The 17,362-nt window shown below is 34.2% G+C and overlaps 1 protein-coding gene across 2 annotated transcripts in view; it reads right to left on the bottom strand.

The window, feature by feature from the left end:
- EIF4E3 (eukaryotic translation initiation factor 4E family member 3) overlaps positions 1-17,362 on the bottom strand; it is a 48,208-nt gene that overhangs the window by 22,842 nt on the left and 8,004 nt on the right. For both annotated transcript variants that reach the window (XM_074284102.1, XM_074284101.1), the window contains exon 2: positions 3,237-3,309. Coding sequence is in view for 1 of the 2 variants with exons in the window: in XM_074284101.1 (XP_074140202.1) it covers positions 3,237-3,309 (73 nt within the window). In the remaining variant the exon portion in view is untranslated. The remainder of the gene's footprint in view (positions 1-3,236; positions 3,310-17,362) is intronic.

Raw genomic sequence — 17,362 nt, 5'->3', positions numbered from 1 at the left:
TAGCAGAACTGACTACATATTACCTTCCCTTACGATCAATCAATCTGAATAGCAAATTTTGCTATCTTCTGGAATATAATGAAAATGGATATTTCCCAGGCTTTCCCCCCATTGCCTTATGACTTACAATCAATCAATCAAAATAAATTTAATAAGCTTTACTAGGTGCTAGGCATTGTAGATTCACATCAGTCTTAATGGATTCACAAATATCATATTTATACAGATGATTCAAAAATCCATATATCCAGTCCTATCCTCTTAATACTGCATCTCCAAATGTCATTTGAACATCTGAAACTAGATGTCTCATAGGAATCTTTAACTCTACATGTTTAAAACAGAATTATATTTGCTCCAAAACCTTCCCCTCTTTTGTACTTCCCCATTACAGCTTAGGGCATCAATAATTTCCAAGTTATCCAAGTTTACAAACTCAGCATCTTCCTTGACTCTACTTTTACTTTAATAGTCAATCGAATGCAAAATTTTGTGGTTTCTGTTTTCTCAACATCCTTCGCACCCTTCTTCATACCCTTGCTTTTTCCTATCTTTCTAGTCTTCTTATACTTTACTGCCCTCCATTTATTCTACATATAGCAAAAGCAGCATATACCTCTCGTTACCAAACTTTTGTATTTGCTGCCCCTCAGAGCTGAAATGCTTTGTTTGCCCCACCTCAAAGTTTCCTGGGATTCTTTCAAGACTTAGCTTAAAAAATATCTTTTGGAGGAGAACTTCACAGTTCCTATTGCCTGCCCCTTGATGCTACTACTCTGAACTTATCTTTCTTCTATTTGAAATGTATATCATTTGTATATAGTAATAGTTTCTTTAAGTCCTAGGGCTTTTTTGTATTTTTTGCCTTATTTTAATCTATAATGCCTGGCACCTAGTAAATCTTGATTTTTTTTTTTGATTGATTGATTGATTGTAAAATAATAAGGCAATGGGGGAAAGCCTGAGGAATACCCATTTTTTTCATTCCAGAAGATAGCAGAATTTACTATTCAAAATACTATTCAGAAAAAGAGTAGTTTTTAAATTTTTTTTTGTAGTGGTAGAATAAAATGATCCCACATTTCACAATAAGTAAGTATGTCTGAATGACAAAACAGCTTAGCATAAATTGTCTATTTAAAAGCAAGAAAAAAATCATCTATGAGTAAATTTGGAGAAAAAATATTCACATGACCTAATAGCTTTTAATTCACACAAAATTTATAGCAATAACTGTAGAAGAATACTTAAATGTAACTCAAGAATTAACAGTTTCCATGAAACTGAACATAAGACCATTACAACATCTACTTAGTTTGTATAAATCTTTTCCATTTGCTCAAACTGCCTAACTCCAAGGCTAAGTGTCTGTAATTCATATATTCCAGGTTCCCTCCATGACAAAAGACAAACACAACTGGAAAGACATGACTTTGCTTATGTTACATCCTTTTCTGACATGCCCTCCCATTAGACTGAATGTTTCAGCTCAAGTTTTACTTTTTCTAACACTTACTGCTCATATCATTCATTTGACAATTAATACCCTGTGACAATATTTCACACGTTGCTGTCTAACTATGTTTTTCAACTGTTGTGTAAGTAATTTCTGACACATGCCATTGAAGCTGCCATTTCTTTCTCCTCTCCTCCTATTTCTCACGTGGTAGACAGATATCTGAGACCACTCTTCCTTTTTTTTAATCTGTCCTCAGATCCTATCTTTCAACTTCTCTCGGGGGAGGGTGTGGTAGCATAATATTGGTAAAATCTATTTGTAAGAGGGAAAAAAAGGGTCATTAATATCTCTGAATCCACCACCCTGTGCCTTTATTAGTTTAAACACTGGTCTCATACGTAGCAGCATCCTCATTCTCTCACTTGGAAGTCTATCATATTCTCGACCTATTGGACAGTGGTAATCCTAAGTAATTTGTACAAATTACGGAAACTTTGTTACCACACACCATTTAGTCCAGAAGCACTATGCATAAGAGATAGAGCATATCAATACATCTTGGCTAAATGATGTTGGGTATCACTGAACTTCTCCAGAAAACTATAGTTTACAATGTGACCAATATGCCCTGGTAATTTCCTCACTAGGAATATTCTATTGTGATGAAAGCAGAGATTCTGAGCTTACCTCTGTTTTCCTGAATTCCCCTTGCCCCCCAAATTCTGGAGGGGAATTAATTCATTTACATTTGGAGCTTCTGCCCCAGGGCTTACCCCACTAGATTGGTTTCTGATTATGTAGAAACTAACTCAATTAATCAGCTGTATCTACTGGATGGTCCTAGACACCAGACATACGTTATTTTACCATCCATCCATCCATCCAAATAACTGAGTAGTGAGTATCTCATCCTCTGCCTGTCAAACAAGCATGTACATCTCTCCCCAGGAAAAAAAAGAAAAAACAAAAAACTCCCTCTTCTCTCTCCCTCCTCTCCCCTCATGTTGTCTTTGGAAGGATTATCACTTTTAAAAAATCTTTATTCCCTAGTGTGTAACACAGTGCTTGGTACATAGCAAGTATTTGATATTTTTTCCTACCTCAATTCCTTTAGTCATAAATGATTTAGGATTATAAATTCATGAATGAAATCAATAATATGAAGTTAGCTAAGTGTGTGGTTCATTCTTCTGAGATCCTAAGAAGTAGCCATTCCTTTTCATAAAATGTATGTTAATGACAGTGCAAGATAAAGAATCCTAGATTAAACAATCAACCACCAGAACTAGTGAAGGAAATTGAGTATCCTAGCTTTCAAACTTGGACTATTGTATGTTGACTCCCACTAGAAAATTTTAGTCTCTATTCTAACATATGGGGCATGGAGCACCAAACAGCTATAACACCATGAGGCTAACCAGGATTTCTCTGGCTACTGGTGCCTACCTGTTAAAATTTAAATTGTATTGATTTTGTACGTGATTTTGTACCTATCTAATTATGGACATATTATACAGACAGAAGCTCATTGACAACAGAAATAATTTCATTTTTTGTGGTTATATTCCCAGAGTCAAGTAGAAGACCTGGCAAAGCACAGGCACTTAATACATTAAAATGTTCTAAAGATATCTCTCATTATCTCTAGTTCTATATTTGCACTAGTCTGACATGACATTTCTTATGTTCACATTGTTAAGACTAGAGAAAAAGCTATAAATTGTAAACATATATTTAGTTAACATGGAGATATTATTTGACTTTTCTTTCCTCTTACCTGCACTGTTTGCACTGTGTAGATTTTCTTCAAGTTTGAAGCACATTCAGCTGCTGTGGTACCAGGGAGGGACCTAAGTAAAATACCACCATCAACAAAAATGATGAAAGTTAATTAAAATGCCAATTATAATTCAATTAATTGTATTTTAAAAGTATAACATTTTAAAGTATAAAAGATCCACAAATCATAAAAAATAAAGCTTAAAACTTTTTTTAAAAGCCTTAAAAGGTAAGAGCTTGACCGAAAGAATTGGAATTGCTGGGTTGCTATTTATTTTAAAAGGTGCTGAAATATTATTCTTGCTTTTTAAAGTAACATGTTTATTTCTTTAAAGTATAAGCACAGCCAAACTCCTTGGAAGCCTAACAATAACTAAAAATGAGCTAGGAAAGTTTTACAGTCTAAAGGAGATGAATAAAGTAAAATAAATAAGCTATAAATAGCCTTTTGCCATTGGGCCTTACACTTCATAAATTAGTTAAGCTAGTTTATGGACAAAGATGGGGAACATGAAAAGTTATGCTCTGATGAGTATTATGTGGCAGAACTAGAGACAGAACCCATGGGGTAGAAGAAAAGCTGGAGATGGAGGTAGAAGACTTTGGTCTGAATTTCAATTCTACTGTGTCTTAAGCAATCAATTCTAGATATAGAGGCAGGAAGACTTATGTTCAAACTGTCTCAGATATTTACTAGGTCTGCTTCTCTGGACAAATCTCTTAACTGGTCTTTCTGACTCAGTTTCCTCATCCATAAAATTAAGACAATATCTATCTCACAAGAGAAAATGAAGTAATATTTATGAAGTATTTTGCGAACCTCAAAACACTATGCAAATGCTGCTCTTGAGTATCTAAAATTAGGGTGAATTGGTAAAGAACAAAAGAAGTTCAGATAGTCTCTTGGCTTTCTTTAAACTCTATTATTCTGGACTTTTACCTACTGTTTCTTTCCTAAGGAACATATACTTCCATCTGCCCACCTTTTATGTATGACTGTAGATTTAGAGATGGGAGAGTCATCTAGGTTTTATACTTTGCAGATAGGAAAAATAAGAAATAGAGATTAAATAATTTGCCTAAAGCTACACAAGTAATAAATGATAACAGGACTGGGATTTGAACCCAGGTTCTTTGACGCCAATGCCAGCACTCCTTAACACAATATCTCCAGTTTCTTTACTTGAATAAAGTTTAAAAATAAAATTAAATCTTAGTTTAACCAAATTTATAAAACCTAAAATAATTTCATATTTTTATGCTCCCAGTGAAGAGAAACTAAACATACTGTATTTTAAAAAAAGAAAAGAAAAAAAAAAAAAATCACCCCAGGCAGAATGTTCATCATTAGTTCTCTTCATATTCCACTAGATGGCAACATAATACAACATCTCATTTGTAGCAAGCTACATAGCTAAGGTTAGAAAACTGTATTAACTCTAAGTCTTGCTTGGGGATGGGTAGAAGACCAGGTAGAGGAAAGTGGCATTTGGGAAATAGGCCTCAGGAATATTGGGGGATTAAGGTTCTTAAGTTGTGCCAGTTTTTTCTAGTACCATATTATGGCAGATCTTGCTTTAAGAACATTAAACACTTAGTGGTGTGCTTTAAGGCTTAGTCTGAAGATTCTGTCTCCTCACCCTGGTCATTTAAGAAAAATTCAATATATGGGGATTACAGGTAGTGGAAAATAGGTTTTTGGAAACAGACAACTAGCAAACAACTTCTTTAAAAAAAAACTAAAGAGTTCAAGCAGATGTATTTTCTAGATTTTACTTTATTTGCAATAAGCTTTGCTGTCTGGATTACCTGTAAAAACCTTACAAATTGAACCTAATAGAGAATCTTAAAACAGTAGGCACTTAAATAGGTGGTGAATCCATGAACACCATTTCAGCCATCTAAGTGTCAAACATGATCATTTTTGACTCTTCCTTTTCCTTTACAACCTGTATCTAGACAATTGCCAAACTGCCAACACTTATTGATAAAAACTGCCAAGTCTTATTGATTTTTACTTTCACAACACCTTCAAAACGCCCACATTTATTAAGTGCCTAGCATGTGCTAAACATAGTGGATATGAATAGAAAAATAAGATATATTCCCTACCCTTAAGAAGCTTGAAGTCATTTTACTGAAAAGAACACTGCCTCTGGATAATTATTACTTCCTTGGATCTGTATAAGTAATTTAGCCTCCTTGGGCTTCCAGTTTCTTTATCTGTAAAATGAGGGGGTTATAAACTTATCCCTGAGGATTCTTTTAACTCTAGATCTATAAGCCTAAAGTGTTCCTGACAGATAATCCTGTTAATCAGAGAATGGATAAATAATATATTACTACACATTTACATTTAATAATTTTTAAAAATATATACTTGGTATATTAATACATAAAAATCACTAAAAAGTTGTTGAGGGGAGATACAAATAATTGCAGAAATCAGAAGGCAGTGGCACTATGTGAGAGACTTGAATACAGAAAGAGGTTACAAGAAACAAATATAAGAAGAAAAAACATTCTGTACATGGGGAACAGTGTAATTCTCACCCTAGTTAGGATCCTTCTCACTTCTTGCTTAGAATACCACAATAGTATGTTCATGTATGTAGTTTAAAAAAAGCTTTTTCATACAAAAACTAGAACATAAAGAGGATCATACAAAAACCCTATTTATTGCATAGCACTTTTAAAAATACATCCTTTTGAACTTCCTTCTATTATGTTAATTTTTAAATGTTTCAGTGGCCAACATTTTTTTTTTCTTTATAAGATTACTATTCATATCTCCTTCAATCCAACTCTCCTTTTAATTCAAAACAGGAAAAAAATCCCTTTTTAACAAATAAGCATAGTGGAACAAAACAAGTTGTAACAAGGGAAATGTCCAAAAATGTATGTCTTTTTGTGCATCACCTATGCAAAAAGATATCTAACAGACTTCAGCTTAGGTCTTATGGAGACATGATTGGTCATTGTTCTAAAATCTTTCAATCTTGTTTTTCTTTAAAATATTATTGCCATTGTATAAATTCTTCTGGTTTTGATACTTTTCTCTTTTTGGTTCTACTTCACAAAATTCTCTGAAATGATTTTTCTGTTATTTCTAATGGTACAAAAATAATCAATTCATATATGCCTAATTTTGTTCAGCCGTTCCCCAACTGATACCCAGTTAGTTTCCAGTCTTTATTTTTACTTCTTTTAATCTATCACTTTTCAGTAACAGTAAGGTTGTTTTATGTTTAGCTATTTTCTCCCTGTCCCTATTTATTCCCTTGTTCAATTTGTGAGTATGCTCAACCATCCATTGTTCATTTCAGATAAGGTTCATATGATGCTCACTCTCTCTGCCCCTTCCTCCATGTTTATATGCTTTTCTTGTGCATTCCAATGTACCCTCTTCTTCCTTTTTAGAAAAGTATTTCTTTTCTTCTCCCTTCTATTTTCTTCAAACTCTCAGAACAAACTCATGTTTCATTACTACCCCACTCTTTTTTTTTCTAATTATCTCAAAATCCTTTAAAGACATTAAGGTTCTAAAGGGTCTATTGTCATCCAAGTAAATTTGTCTTTCTAGGTCTCTACTAAGCTCTGGTCATTTCACACAGAATTCTTGAAAGTGTTCTATTACATTTTTGTAGGTTAAATTATTCTTAGTTCTTAGTCTGTATATTTTACCTTTTGGAAAGTCATATTCCAAGAGCATCTTATTTAGAGTAGAAGTGACCAGATCTGTTATGATCCTCTCTGTGATTCATTAGTACTTGATGTTTGCAGTATTTTTTTGGTGATGTGAAAATTTTAGATTTGAGAGTTATCTCTACAACTTTACGTATTGAAGTTTATTTCAGGAAGTTATTGGTGAATTGTATTTTCACTTTTATAGTTCTAATAAAATCAGTTTTAATTTATGATTTCTTGAGTTGTAGTGTCTGAGCTATTTTTTAAAAACAGATGTCAGGGAATGTAACAATGATTCTGTATTCCTGACCTGTATTCCAGGCGAGCTGTTTTTACTTGAAGATACCTTTATTTTTTTTTTCTTTTTTTCCTATTTTTAGATTTCATTCTAAGAATCCTTAAAATTGTTTCAGGGAACCATTGATATGTTTAGTCTGCTCTATTTTTAGAGAAACCATTATTTGCATAAGGGTTGCTGCTTTGTTCTAAGCTATTTATTCTCCTTCCAACTCTTTCCTCCAGGAATTTTATTTCATTTTCATCTCGATTTATTTTTTTCTAAGATTTCAAACTCACTTTTTTAAGTCTCCACCCACAGTGGTTATGGAATTTTATGTTGGAATTTGGGGTATTTCTGAATTAATAATGATTCTTCAGAGTGGTCATTATATACTTCTGTTTACTCAATTCTCTAGCCTTAGTTCTTAAAATATTGAAATAAGACAAGGACTATCTGCCAATCCCCATTTACCCAATTCCAACTGTACTACTGGATGGGATGGTTGGCTCCATCTCCAAATCTCTACCTGGTCACTGAACTCAACTGCCATTTATCTTCTGGGTTGTGTCTTTGCAAAAATAGCTTTAAGCCATGCTTCTCCATCTCATCCCTGGATCTATTGGGTTCAGAACATTGGATCTTCAGGGCCCTCTATGGTACTTTAGGACAAAATGACAAGGAACTTGGAGCCCTAGGGTCTGGGGTGCCCCAAAGCCTATTCTGCTGTGTCCTGACTGGTTACTACTACTCTTACTATCATTTGTGCTTAAATTTCTGTCACCATGGAGCCTTCCCATGGGAGCATTTCAAACTTGCTATAAGTGAACGGTCCATTTCTGGGTCACTCTGGGAGCCCTACTTTTTATTTAACTGGGCTGTTGGCAGCTTTGGAGGGTCCCCTATGTTACTGCCTCATCTTCTAGTTGATTACTTGTACAGTTCTAGTATGCATAAAGTCACTTACAATAGATTTTCATGGGGTTTCTTGATCATCATTCCATCTTTGTTTAGGTTTTTCCTGAAATAGGTATGTGGAAGCTGTACCTGCCTCTGGTCAGATACCAGTTTTAGTTAGAAGAACTCCCAAAAGTTTTAAACTAATATTGCTATTTCCAACCTCTTTTTTGCAATCCATATTCCAAATCAATATTCCTAACTAATAAATTTTACAAGTCGCTGTACTGCTCAAAAAGAAAAATATCCATGGGATTCCAATTGCTTCCAAAAGAAAGCACAAAATATATTGACTGGATTTAAAACCCTTCAAAACCTAATTCTAGCCCATCTTTCCAGACTTACTTCATGCTCTTTCCCCTTAATTTACACTAAGTTCCAAATTGGCTATTAGCCACACCCCAGTCTCGGCAGAATGTTTTTCACCTCTCTGACAGCCTGTCCCCTCCCCATGTCTAAAATGTACTCCATCCACATCTGTGCAGAAGACAGTACCAGGAACATTATAAAGCACTGAATCTGAATCAAAGGACCTGGCTCTGAATTTCAGTCCCGACTTTTCTTACTTGTATAGCCTTTGGGGAAATCACCTCTCCTCTTGGGGACTCATCCATTCAATGAGGAGATTAGGTTTGATGGTCCACAAAGTCTCTTGCAACACTACTTTTAGGATCCTGAACTTTTCTTCAGGTTTCCACTGAGGGAACACAGAAGGGCAATGGAGATTTTTTTTTAAAACAAATACTTTCTCCTTCTTTAAATTATATTATAATTTTCCTATTGTTTTTCCCCAAGAGAAGAAAATCTCCTTAAAGACCAGGGGCTATTTCTCATTTTTGTCTTCATGTCTCTAAAACATTATACAAACTAAGGGGTTAATATTTTTAGATTGAAATGGTCTACAGTATGTGCAAATACATAATAAAGAACATTTAATAACAATGGTGAGCATTTTCATTTGATATTTATTTGCCATATCTCTGGAACTTATTTACAGAATGTAGGATAGTACTCGATGCATTTGATGGACTGAATATGTCTGTACATTGGATCAACAGGTAGAAAAGAGTTGATTTCAGAGTCAGAAAGAGCTAGTATCAAATTTCTCTGATACGTAATGATGATGACCTCGTCAGCTCTCTCAAAATGGAAATTACAGTCTATTGCTATCTATTGTGGGAATTTCCTCACTGGGATCTCCCTGTAGTAATGAAATCAGACATCTTGTATAAAACAATTGTATGTGTATGTATACATTAAAATTATGTGGGTATACTCACACACATAAAAATTAATTATGTATATGAAAATTTTGTGTATACACAAATATACATGTCTTCTATAAAATAGGATTTATGATTTTATCATTTTAAATTGTTGTTTATTTTAAATGTTTAAAATGTTCTTTATTAGGTATTTATGCATGCCACAGACCATTTTAAAATTCATTTATTAAGTTTCCACTCTGGGAAAATCATTATGCTAGAGAGTAGGGATGTAAGAAGACAAAAATTTGGGGACAGGGTAAGAAAGAAGACATTTCTATTGCTCTGAATACTTGAATTACAACAATCATAACTTTACACAACTCCTTTTATATACTATTAAAAAGTCAAAAAAGTGGGAGACTTCTATGACAAACATCCACTGCCAACAGAGATAAATGAAAACCAATCAATAATTCTGAACTGTTGAAAATCTGGGCCTCTTTTCTAGGTATTTAAAATTTGTCCAGACCAAAAAAAAAAAACATATATAATTACTATTGTGATTACATTTTCTTGTCAATGTTATGCCTACAATAATAACCACTTTTAACAGTGGGATGGAAATGATATCATATTCAATCAATGTGCTGCTAATAAAAGTGCCCTGCACAATGATTAAATGCACTAATCAAAATGGATTAAGTGGACTTATGGTTACTAAATTATCCCAAGCTTCAATGAAACATTATTTAGTAGGAGTTCCTCTCCATCACTTAAATTATTTAAGAGTTGAAAAACATTATTTTTTAAAGAATAGGTTTCTTTCTGCCTCATTTTTATTTCCAATCAAAATGATTTTTCCCCCTATAGGGATTGTTCATTCTTTTATTTGCTAGGCTATGTAGAACCCTTCCCACTCAGATGCATTCAGGAAACATACTTAGGTTCTCAGCAAATCAAAACTAAATCACCAATGAAAGCAATGCCAAAATGGCTAAATCTTTTTTGATCTCATGCACATTCTCATTCTCTCTCTCTCTCTCTCTCTCTCTCTCTCTCTCTCTCTCTCTCTCTCTCTCTCTCTCTCTCTCTCTCTCTCTCTTTCTCTCTCTCTCCTTCCTTCCTTCCTTCCTCCCTCCCTCCCTCCCTCCCTTCTTTCCTTCCTTCCTTCCTTCCTTCCTTCCTTCCTTCCTTCCTTCCTTCCTTCCTTCCTTCCTTCCTTCCTTCCTTCCTTCCTTCCTTCCTTCCTTCCTTCCTTCCTTCCTTCCCTTGCTCCATATCTAAAATCTCCCCCAATCTGGTCCAATAGACTATTAACTTCTAAACTCAATTAATAGGAGAAACTGTGATATTCTGTTGACTTCAAATCATATTATGTTCCTTTAACCAGATGCCAGAGTAAGATTATGCTACCAAACCAGCTTTGGTCATAGTAGGTACTTAACAAATACTTGTAGAATTTTCAAACAGATATTTAGATATCCTGGAAGGGATCCCAGGAACCATCTAGTCCAATCCTTTCATTTTACAGATTAGAAAATTGAAGTCAAGAGAGATTAAATGATTTGCCTATGGTTACATGGTGGCAGGCTCAGAATTTGGGATCTCCAATTCAAGATCCATTGTCCTTTCCCTCTTACCTCATTGTAAGACACACATGGAGTGTTTTATATAAACAAATCTGTCCTTTGACCATTTATTCAAACTCCAGTTCTGAAAGAATTATAAAAAATCTAATAATGACGTTTCTGCTTTTACCTGTGTTCCCTATGTACTACCAGTATTCCATATTTTCTAAGGTGCCTTGATGTTTAACTTGAAAAAAGAGAGAGGTGGTTGTCCTATTCTGACATGGGATTGTTTCATAAGTAGGTAAGAAATGAAACATATGGGAAATGTACTTGGAGAGCACTTCTGATAATCCCTGAACAGCACCAGGTATAGGTAAGAATGGTTCTATGACAGACTTTACAAATGTTGACAGTGATTTGATACCTACATTTATACATGGCCATTGATCTTTTAAATGACACCAGATCAATGGCTATGCATTATACATTGCAGCATTTGGACTAGATATAATCAGCTCATATCACATTTTAACATGTCTTTGTCTAAAGCTATTTAATCTACATTGTGGGGGTATCTTCAAAGAGGACTCCCTTTTTTTTCTAAGCAATATGATTTATTAGTGTAGTCCTACATAGTATAAAATTAACATTTGCCAAGAAGATAATATTTCAAAATGTCAAAAATTATGGTTAGCATGACTATCATATAATTCAAAATCAGAGCTTAAAATTTTCTTTGACTGAGAAAATTTTAATAATAGTTAGCATTTTGTGAGGTACTTTGAGATTTGCAAACTGGCCCTTACAACAACATTGGTGCTATCTATTACCTCTCAACTTACAGATGAGAAAATTTAGACACAAAGAAATTAAGTGACTTGCCCAACGCAGCAAGGAAGTGCCTGAGACATAATCTGAATTCAGGTATTGTTAACTTTACTACACTGCCAGCTGGTGAAAAAAGTAAAAGTTTTAAGTCTTAAATGATTAGTAAAGAAAATATGATTTGAATAGGTGAATAAAAAACATGTAGTAGATGCATATTATATAGAAAAACATAAAAACATATATAAGAGAATTACATAGTTAATATATAGCAGGAGTAGGATTGGAACTTGACTCTAAGGCCAGCTCTCTGTGGACTATACTATACTGCCTCTCATTCAATTAACAAAAAGCCTTCTTCTAACTAACACAGCTGAGGCAATTATTAATCATCTCACAGGCTTTAAAATCTGACTAATACTAAAGTGTCTCAAAGGGGGAAAGGTGGGAGTGAGAGAGAGAATTTGGAACTTAATTTTTTTAAAAATTGTCAAAAATTATTTTATATGCAATGGGGAAATGTTTAATGAGATTTTCAAATGGGGAGGAGAGATTAATGAATGTCAATAAAGCTAGAGGAAAAAAAAATTTCTTAAAAAGACTAATCATTAAGTCCTGTGGACTTTTTTCTAGCTGTGTGAGCACAGGCAAATTCCTGAACCTCTCAGTGCCTCCAGGCAACTTCAGGACTAAGTTATGGATACATGGGCTAATCTTGATAGGGTTTCACAAGAGTCAAAAGCAACTAAAAAGATAAACAGTTTCAATTGCTATAGGAAACAATTGAAACTGTTTATCTTTTTAATTGTACCTATTTATTCACTCTGGAATCAGGCTATTCACTAAGAAACTTGCTGATACAAAGTTAAATAAATACTATCATCCTCCGATGTTCTTCTTTTCTTAAAGGAATTGTACAGTTTTTGGATCAGAACATTTTTCACTCTGGAAAACAGTAGCCTCTTCATATATTTATGTCTACATCTATATGTCTATTATGTTTAGCAGTGAGAAGTGATTGGGATCAGAATTCTCATATGAAGATTATAGAAAAGGATTTATTCTTTTACTCTAACACAATGTATATTTAGTAAAGTCATTGCTTTCTTGATGGGTTTTTTCTCAGTTATTAAGATTCTGGGAGATTTCTAGTTCTGAAAGTAGTCAGTTAACCAGCAATTTATTAAGTACCTACTCTGGATCTGACAATGTGCTAACCATCTGATACTCAATGACATTACTTACTTATTCATCTACAACTACAAAAAATATTAAAAACTAGATGCATGATGAAAAGAGAAAGACTTGGGTACCTGCGACTTCTTAAATGACCAGCTCTTAAGCATATCCACTTGGTGAGATTAATGATTGAATATTGTTTAACTCGCCTCCCCTGAGTTTTCCCAAGTTATTATTCTCCTGCTTCAGCTATCCTATATAACACTCTACCTTGCTAATAGATTTATCATATTTTAATTTCCATGTTATTTCTGATTATTTTGATCAGCAAAAATAATAACAATAACTAAAATTTTCATAAAACTTACTCTGTACCAGGCACTGTGCTAAGTGTTTTAAAGCTGTATTACAATTACAACTCTGGAAGGCAGATGCTATGATTATCTCCAACTTACAGGTGAGAATCTGAAACAAAGAGGCTAAATAGTTTGCCCAAGGTTATAAAGTATAAAGTATCAGAGGGCAGACCTGAACTCAGATTTTTTATTTCAGGCCCAGCAATTTATCCACTGTGCCACCTAGCTGCCCCTATCATATACAATAGATTGTAATTCCCTGAAGAGTAAAGACTTTACATTTATCTTTCTATCACCCCTTGTATGCAACACAATGAATTACACAGAATGTTGATGGACTAAATGAAAGATGGTAAATGAAACAGGACTTCTAAATTTTTTTTCACTTGACCCCTTTTTGACAGAGGAGTTTTTATGTGACCCCTGATATATAGGTACATAAAATAGGTGTACAAATCAAACATTTATTAGTAAATCATAATTTTGTGTCTCCCATGTTCAGTTCTGAGATTGAGAACTACAGTTTAAGAAGGTGGGAAATAAAATATACTTTTTGCCCATAAAATAGAAAAGAAAGAGAGCAAGTCAGCTTTAAATGAAAAGCAAACAAAAACCTAACCAACAATGCATAGAAGAATAGCAATGAAAAAGGGAAAGGTATGTATAATGTATTCTTTGGAATTCATTATGCTTTCACTCCCACCACAATGCCTGTGATAATAAAAATGTATGGCAAGTTTTACATACATTTTCATTTCATAGTATATAGTATAGCATCTAACATAAAGGAGGTATTTAATTGAGGTTTATTGATTGACATACATTATCACATCTTATATGCACAATAAACATTAAGTTAAGTAATACAAGTAGTATCAACAAATAGAAAAAAACTGCAAGCAGAGAAAAGCTAATTGACCTGTCCAAGTACAAGACAGAGTCATTACTTGAACACAGGTCTTCTGAAATCTTGCTGACTGCCTGAATCCCATCATAGTCCAGCTATCTGTAGGTCTGTGCTAGGCATCTGCTCTATCAGTATCTGATGAATATACCAAGTTAGGTAGCTTCATTGTGCTTACCCATGTTTCTCCCTTGATATACTACAAGAGGATACTCTATCAAAGTAGGCAGTTATAGAACTAAACTCCTAGAAACCACAAAGATATACCCTCTTCCTCCTCTACTTTCCTGATTTCTGGAGTTCTTTCCTTCCCTTTCTACATCTCCCTCTCATATTATTTTGTCCATTTTCCTCATCATTTCTACTTGATTTTTGTCTCAGTTCTCTTTATTCGTATGAACAAGTGGAAAGAATTAACCTCATGGCTAGAAGACATAATGAGGATGTGGGAGACAGAACTTTGTTCCTGATTCTTTTTCTCACTAACTCTGTGAACCACATGCAGGATATTTGACTTCTATGAGTCCAAGCTCTTTTATATGGAAAATGAAGATATTGAACTAAATAAATGATCATAGTAAAGTGGACTTATACTTATTAAGTACCTGCTTCATGGCTGTTATTATACCAGATGCTGGGGAAAAGAAAAACAAAATGAAACAAAATGGATCTTTCTTGCATTTGGGCTCTCCTGCTACCTAGAAGATTTCTGTGATTTCTTTGGTGTAAGGTATTCCCAATGAGGAAACACCCTCTATCAATACATGCCTACAACTGCTCTGTAATTTTACATTTAGGACATTGCCTAGAACAGAAAGAATCTAAATGACTTATCCATTATTTATAAGCAATAGAATTTGTATTTGTGTCCTAAACTCTCTCTCTAGCTACTATACCAGTGTCTCTCATAAATATAGCATTTAAAGAGATAAATAAATAATACATAATTTGAGGAGGGAGAAAATAATATCAATTAGGAGATTTGGAAAAGCTTTGTATAAAGGATAAAACCTGAATTGAATCTTGAAGGTAGCTAAGGATTTTAAGTTGCAGAAGTGAAAAGGGAAGGCATTCCAGGTATAAAGAACAATTCTGCAAAAGATACAGAGGTGACAGACTGAATTGGAGGAACTGTAAGAAGGCCCATTTCAATAAAACAAAATGAATGAATGTGAAATAAATCAGTAAAGACTAGTTGCGTCTAGATCTTAAAAGCTTTAAATGCTAAGCACAGGAGAGTTTGTATTTTTTCCCTAAAAGCAAAAGGAAACTTCTGAAACTTACTAAGTATGGCAGTAATAGTCAATAAGATTATTTTAGGATATATACCTATATCTATTTCTATGTATGTATGTATATATTAGAGAAGGGAGATTTGGAAGAGGTGAATTCAATAAAAAGATTATTGCAGTTATTCAGAAAAGAGAAAGAAATGAATACTTGAGATTTGGTGGAGGTTGAACTATCAAGACTTTGCAGCTGAATAGATATGAGAGATAAGAGAGAGAGGATAATGCTGAAATTGTGACCCTAAGTGATTATAAAGATGGTACTAGCCTCAGCAAAAACAAAGACAGAGCACTATGCTCAATAAGGAAGGTAGGGGTTCTAATCCTGCCTCAGACACTAATCATGGGATCTCAGGAAAGTCCCTCAACATGACTCAGTTTCTCTTCTGTAAAATGAGGTGAGTCTGTAATACCTCTAAAGAAGCTTCCAGCTTTAAATCATGATGCTAGGTTTGGATACCTTTCAGTCCCCTCCATTTTTTTTTTTTTTTGTTGTTGCTATGAATAAGAAGGAAAAGTTAAGAGGTAGGACAGTTTTAAAGTAAAAGATAAGGAATTTGGGACATGTGAGTTTGAGTTGCTCAAAGGTCATACGAATGGAAAAGTTCAGTCCCCAAAGGATGATGTTATATTATATTTCACAAGAGAGAATAAAACTAGATAAGTAGATTTGAATCATTCTACAAAAAGATGACAATTGAGCCCATGGAATCTTAAGAAACCACCAAGATAATGGGGTCTGGAGAATGAAGAAATCCTAGAACAAAGCCTATGAATATGATGGGACAGCAGCGGTGAGAGTAGAGGACATAGATGTCTGAGCCAGCCAAGGAAAATGAGAAGGAGCAGAGAGCAGTGTTATGAAAACCAAGGAAAGAAAGAAGAGTATAGAAGCTATAGGAAGGTCAGGAAGGATAAAGAAAGAAAATACATCTTGTTCTCAATCTATCACTAGTTATTATCAACTCTATGGACCATACAGTCCATAGGATAGATATTGAAATGGAAAACCACTATATTAGGGAAAAAAGAAGTGACTTGTCCAGGGTCACACAGCTAGCACCTGACTGAGGTTGAATTTGAACTTAGGTCTTCCTAGGCCCAGTATTCTATCCATTGAGCCACCTGGCTGCCTCCTAAGAAAAAGACCATAGGATTTAGCAATAGAGAAATTGTTAATAACATCAGGTGGCAATTTCATTAAAATAGTAGAGTATGACACTGAAAGAAAATCACAAGATTTTAAACAGTTATGGAAAAGGATCTTTAACTCTGTACTTTTCTCTCCTGAAAAATGAAAAAACAAAAAACAAAAAACAAAACAAAACAAAACAAAAACAAACAAACAAACAAACAACAACAACAACAACAAAAAGGGTGGCAGCTAAACTCCCACTTACCACCAGAAGTTGCCTTCCCTGATCTCCCTGGATCCTAGCATTTTCCGTCAGCTAATTATCTCCAATTTCTCCTACACATAGATTTTGGTTATGGGTGTTTGCTGTCAGTCTTATCCAACAGAGTAAGATGAAAGTATGGAGTTACTTGAAGTATTGACATTGCTTAGCACAGTATCTAGCACCTAGTAGGCACTCAAGAAATGCTTATTGTTTGATTAACTGCCTAACATCTCATTCAACTTCCTTTTCAAAAACGCACTAAATGAAGCAGTAATGATGGCTGCTGGGTGCAGTACCAGATTCAAGTGAAGATGACATTTTTTTAGTGATGGGTATATCTGTAGGCAGCAGGGAAGGAGCCAGCAGATAAGGAAAGACTGAAAGTTACAAAGAGAGGGAATCATTATCAAGACTATCTGCTATTGGAAATAAATAGGGAAACAAAGTAAATAAAATAATAGCCATAACCAT

Source organism: Sminthopsis crassicaudata, chromosome 1 (assembly GCF_048593235.1).
Source record: "Sminthopsis crassicaudata isolate SCR6 chromosome 1, ASM4859323v1, whole genome shotgun sequence".
NCBI lineage: Eukaryota > Metazoa > Chordata > Mammalia > Dasyuromorphia > Dasyuridae > Sminthopsis > Sminthopsis crassicaudata.
This window is presented reverse-complemented; position numbering and strand designations above follow the sequence as displayed.